General features: G+C 38.0%; 1 protein-coding gene across 1 annotated transcript in view; it reads left to right on the top strand.

The window, feature by feature from the left end:
- The window catches only part of BDP1 (BDP1 general transcription factor IIIB subunit), a 90183-nt gene that overhangs the window by 51952 nt on the left and 32231 nt on the right, over positions 1-6000 (top strand). Inside the window, 3 exon segments of the mRNA XM_040451288.1 lie at positions 2613-2811; positions 3077-3267; positions 4282-4669. Coding sequence (XP_040307222.1) covers positions 2613-2811; positions 3077-3267; positions 4282-4669 — 778 coding nt within the window.

The raw sequence follows: 6000 nt of genomic DNA, 5'->3' as shown, positions 1-6000 counted from the left end.
GCTCCAGGCTCTGAGCTGTCAGCACAGAGCCCAACGCGGGGCTCGAACTCATGGACTATGAGATCATGACCTGAGCTGAAGTCGGACACTTAACCGACTGAGCCACCCAGGCGCCCCACTGATACTACTTTTTAATTAGTGGTGATCAGAGAATGTTTCATTGCGCGGGTGCTGCTGGAGAGAAGACCCAAAAGAAGTGAAGGAGCAGGTCCAGATGATGTATAGGGGGAGAGAGAACAACAACTTGAAAATACTGCAGGCAAGAGCATGCCTGACTTGCTTGAGGAACAGCAAGGGGAGCGAGTTTGAAATGGGTAAAGAGGGAGAGAGCAGTAGATGTAAGAAAGATAGAGCCCAGCCAAGGGCAATGGCAGATTATATAGGACTGTTGTAAGGAATTTGATTTTTACTCTAAGTGAACCTTTAAACACTAGTGACCTTCAAGATCAGTGTTTCCTAATGCTCTCATTTATAATTGAGTAGGTTGACCTAGAGGATTTAAATGGCTTGTTGAAAGTAACATTGCCAGATTAGTTTTTAAAGTTAAATTTTCAGGATTTATGACTTTCAGACTAGCAAATTGACATAGTTATATAGGCAGACCTTTCTGTATAAAGAAAGAAGCTTTACATGTTTCAAGAGATATTATGTGTAGCCTTTGTGTTTTTTAATGAGAGAAATCAAACCTTTTTTTTAAATTTTTTTTATAGATCAGGCATTGGCTGTTTTTTTTTAATGTTTATTTATTTTTGAGAGAGCCAGAGCATGAGCAGGGCAGGGGCAGAGAGAGAGAGAGGGAGACACAGAACCCATCTGAAGCAGGCTCCAGGCTCTGAGCTGTCAGCACAGTGCCTGATGTGGGGCTTGAGCTCATGGACCATGAGATCTTATTTGAGCTCAAGTTGGATGCTTAACCGACTGAGCCACCCAGTGCTTCCCCCCTGCCCTTTTTTTTTTTTTTTAAATTTTATTTTTTTAACGTTTTTTTTTTTTTTGAGAGACAGAGTGAAACAGGGGATGGGCAGAGAGAGGGAGACACAGAATCCAAAGCAAGTTCTAGGCTCTAAGCTGTCAGCACAGAGCCCGATGTGGGGCTCGAACCCACGAACTGTGAGATCATGACCTGAGCTGAAGTTGGATGCTTAACCAACTAAGCCACCCAGGCGCCCCAGAGAGAAATCAAACTTTTAATTTTCCTTTTTGGAAACCCATACTCCAGCCCACAGCCCCCTGTTTTTGAAAACCCTTTTTCTATTTGTGAAATTTATTCCAGCTGTTTACTTTATCATGAATGGTAATTTCTTTAGGGTATGTAATCTGTTTACTTTATCATGAATGGTAATTTCTTTAGGGTATGTAATCTTAATAGTTTTTTTTTTTTTTTTCAACGTTTATTTATTTTTGGGACAGAGAGAGACAGAGCATGAAAAGGGGAGGGGCAGAGAGAGAGAGGGAGACACAGAATCGGAAACAGGCTCCAGGCTCTGAGCCATCAGCCCAGAGCCTGATGCGGGGCTCGAACTCATGGACCGCGAGATCGTGACCTGGCTGAAGTCGGACGCTTAACCGACTGCGCCACCCAGGTGCCCCAATCTTAATAGTTTTAAAGTTAGGTTATTCCGAAGTCCAGTATTATCTCTTTTGACTTCAGTAGCGTTTTATCCTTACTTGCATTTGTAAAATCACACTTGACTGTCAATAGCTTAAGTTAAATACAATGTTTTCCTAAATACGTTAGCCTACATTGGAATGTATTTAGCCACATCATAACCCTGTTAGAATTTCTTGTGAACTTCCTAGGTGTTTGACTGACCAAAGAGCTTAGCAGGGTTGGAACATTTAGAAATGTAGTTAACTACTTACTCTTCTAGATAATTTAGTATAAGTATTACTCAAAATTAGTCTTTAATACAGATCTTTCAGAGAACTCCTGATACTTAATTTTCTTTATAATATCTAGGTTTATGTTAATTTTAAACTTCCCAGTTCAGAATTCAGATCCTTGCTAGTTATTAAAATATTTTCCAGGAAAACCTAGGATAGGTGTTTAGGGATTGTCTTGGGAGCTATTCGTACTCTATTGAATGTTAAAACCTTGTCTTTGTCTGATTTGGCAGATACACATGGGTTATATTGAGATCATATGAATCTGACTCTTAGTAAATCCTTTTCCATTAGCTGATAGGTTTCTGATAGGAGAGTGGACTCTGGCTTTCAAGCCTGGTCTTGGGCCAGAAGGACCAAGGATGTAACCATTGTACATTTGTCCATGTTCAAGTACTGGATTTTTTTTTTTTTTTTTTTTTTTTTTTGTATTTGGTTATTTCTCTGAAAATTACTTAAAGCACCATGACACTACACATCAGAATCAATGAATGAAAGTAAGAAAAGATTGTTATTTTAAAAGTATTTTCCAGATGATACAGAAACTGCAAGTTGTAAAAGCTTTTATGTTCTTTATATCATCATGTGTGCTTGGTTTTAGAGCCAATTTATATATAGTCCTTCGAACATAGAATTGGCTTGTGTTGAAAAGTGTTTGACATAGCAGCTGTTAAATCAACAAGGAATTGTGATTTTGGTTTTTCAACATGATATGTACTTCGTTCTAGACCTGAACCTAAAAGGTATGTTCCTAGTCCAGCACAGTTGACAAGAAGGCAATTCCAAAAGGCTAAGCCAAATTTGGGAAGAGCACATGGTAAGAACAAGGAACTAGGTATAGAAAAAGACAGAACAGATCAGAGTGAGGCAAGGAAGCCAGAAGATAATTTGCTGCAGCCAGGAGATGATACCCAGCTCCTTCAAAAAGTAAGTTTGAAAAAAATACTTTTTATCATTTGCTCTGTGTTGTCAAGATCGTGACGGAGAGAATTTATAAAAAAAAACAGTTTTGTCTTTTGTACTGTAACCAATTTTATAAAAATTGAGCTACTTTCCAATATTAAAAAATTTAGAAGCTAGCCATCGTGTGTGTGTGTGTGTGTGTGTAAGCTTAGAGCTTTAGGTCCAACCCCCAAACCAAATTACGATAGAGATTGTTTGCATGGTAACATTAGCTGTTCTTAAATTTAAGGAAAAGGCTGAGTTTCTGACATCATTGGAGGTTTCAGCAAGAAAAGATTGTATAGATTCCAAAGAGGCTATTTTGGCTAAAAAAGATGCCCATTCAGAAGTTGGACCATCAGGAAGTGTTGGAGAAAAAACTATAGTGGATAATTCTGTGTCTTCAGTTGTTGAAGAGCAGTGTGTCAGTAAACTAACAAGGTAAAGTTTTATTTAACAAATATCTTCAGAATAGGAAATAAAAGTAACTTACTCTTCATGGCTGTCCTACCTTAATGGTAGAGTGAAAAAAGATGGCTTGTTAACAGAAGTGTAGATAATTTTTTATTGACAGATCTGTTTCTTAACCACTTAAGTTTTTTTTTAAACTTTTAAAATAAGAGAGAGAGTGCACACATGTAAGCAAGGTATAGGGGCAGAAGGAGATAGAGAGAATCTTAAGCAGGCTCCACACTCAGCACAGATCCTGATGTGGTCCTCGATCCCATGACCACAGCCAAAATCAAGAGTTGAATGCTCACCCGACTGAGCCACCCAGGTGTCCCTACCTATGATTTTTATTTACTAAAGTTTATCTTTTTTTGATGTTCTTAGGAAGACTTTTCTTTCCTATGTTTAAAATTTCTGAATGTTGAGTATATTAGACATGAGCAGAAGTCTGATAAAAGAATAGTGTGTCTTACCTAAATAATTAAGGTGCTGGTTTGAATGGGGTCGCAAACTAAAGTGAAGGGTACTCATGTTCTACAGTTTACAGGGAAAGTGGAAAGGAACTTAAGTTCTAAAAAACAACATCGTTCCATGGGTTTTCTGCCTTCTCTTTTTTCTTTTTACCTAGTCTGTTTACCCAGTACTGTATACCAGTATCACTTTTTGATCCTATATTCTGTTTTATTGGACCATTTTCTTTTTCTCATTTTTTTCTAATAATTTCTAGAAATTATCACTTAAATAGCAAGGAAAAAATGGTCCAGAATTAAAAACTTACCATGAAAAATGTGTAGGTAGATAAACAAAGAACAAACTCTGAATAAGGAACTAGTAGTAATAGTAAATTTCTTTATTTCACAGCATAACTTTTTGACGTAATGGGTTGTGGGAGTTTTCATTTTAATGCCTTGAACTGGGATTTCATTCTAAAATTTGGTTTCCGTTAAAATTATCTTTATCCTTGTGCATGTAATGACTTTATTGTTATTTTGATCATACATCCAGCCCTCCACAACTATTGAAAGAATCAAGTTACTCTAAAATTGCTCTGGATCGAAGAACAACGATCTCTTCTGCTTCTGAGAACGAGGTGGATCATGGTGGAAGGAGAATGCATCGAAAGATCAAACCAAATGTCACTAGGGGCCGTGGATCAAAACGAATGCGAAGTAAGACCTCTAGGAAGGAACCTCGTGCTTCCAAGTCCACGCTGGTGACTCTTCGGGCTTCTCAGGAAGAAGATGAAGATGATGCTGAAGATTTTGAGCCTGATTATGAAGAAGACAGTTACCATCTTGCTCCAGAAGAAGTAAACAAAGCTCCAGTGTTTGTTCCCATTGGTCTCAGATCTCCCGAACCTGTTACTGCTCAAATTGAGGAAACGATGGAAGAGGTATTTTGTTTTTTGAATCTTGGAACTTTGTCTTACTTGTTTTTTTCTTTTAGTGTATCATTATTTCTTCTTAGTGATTATTAGGGTTTGAACAGCTCATTTGCTAAATAAACCCTGCCGTATGTAATTTGTTTAAGCCCTGGTAGATATTTGAAGGAATCAATAGAAGGAGGCTCCTGTATTACTGAACCTCTATAATCTAGGCCTGCCATGAGGTGGCCAGTGTAATAATGATAGAAATCTGATTTCACTTGAATGTGGAGGCTTCTAAATCTACTTTCTGATTAATTTTTCCTTTTCATTTTGGCAGATGTTTTAACTCTCTGGTAGGCTCAGGTTAAGCTCTGGTTGGTAGACAAGGTAGAAGGGACACCTTTTTTTTCTTTTCTTTTTCTTTTAAATGTGGTAAAGGACCCCTGAGTGGCTTAATTGGTTGGGTGTGAGACTCTTGGTTTTGGCTTATGTCGTGATCTCACAGTCGTGAGATTGAGCCCCACATCAGCCTCTTTGCTAGGCATGGAGCCTGCTTGAGATTCACTTTCTCCCTCCCTTTGTCCCTCCCCGCCTTGTACTTACTCCTGCTCTCTCTCAAAATAAAAAAATAAAGTTATGAAAAAATTGTAAAATACACATACCCTAAAATTTATCTTAGCCATTTTAAAGTGTATATAGTTCATTGGTATTAAGTGTATTCATATTGTCGTGCTACACCATCACCACCATCCATCCACAGAGCTTTTTTCGTCTTGCGAAACTAAACCTGTACTCATTAAACAATAATTCCCCATTACCTCCTCTCCTCTCATTTATGGTAAGCACCATTCTACTTTTGTCTCTGTGACTTGACTCTAGGTACTTCACATAACTGGAATCATAACAGTATCTGTTTTCATTGTGATTGGCTTATTTCATGTAGTATAAAGTTTTTAGTGGTCATTCAGATTGATATAGTGTACGTGTATCAGAATGCCCTTTTTTTTTAAAGATTAAAACAATTTTTTTTCTTTTTTCTTTCTTTTTTTTTTTTTTAATTTTTGAGAGAGCAGAAGCAGGGGAGGGGCAGAGAGAGAGGGAGACAGAGAATCCCAAGCAGGCTCCGCCCTGTTAGCGCAGAGCCCGATGTGGGGCTTGAATTCAAAAAGCCATGAGATTATTACTTGAGCTGAAGTCAGATGCTCAACCGACTGAGCCACCCAGGGGCCTCCAGAATGTTCTTTTTTTAAGGCTGAGTGATATTTCATTACATATCTATACCACGTATCTTTTATCTTTTCATCTGTCAGTGGACAGTTGGGTTACTTCTACCTTTTGGCTATTGCAAAGAATGCTGC

Source organism: Herpailurus yagouaroundi, unplaced genomic scaffold (assembly GCF_014898765.1).
Source record: "Herpailurus yagouaroundi ecotype Mexico unplaced genomic scaffold, PumYag 29, whole genome shotgun sequence".
NCBI classification, from domain to species: Eukaryota; Metazoa; Chordata; class Mammalia; order Carnivora; family Felidae; genus Herpailurus; species Herpailurus yagouaroundi.
This window is presented reverse-complemented; position numbering and strand designations above follow the sequence as displayed.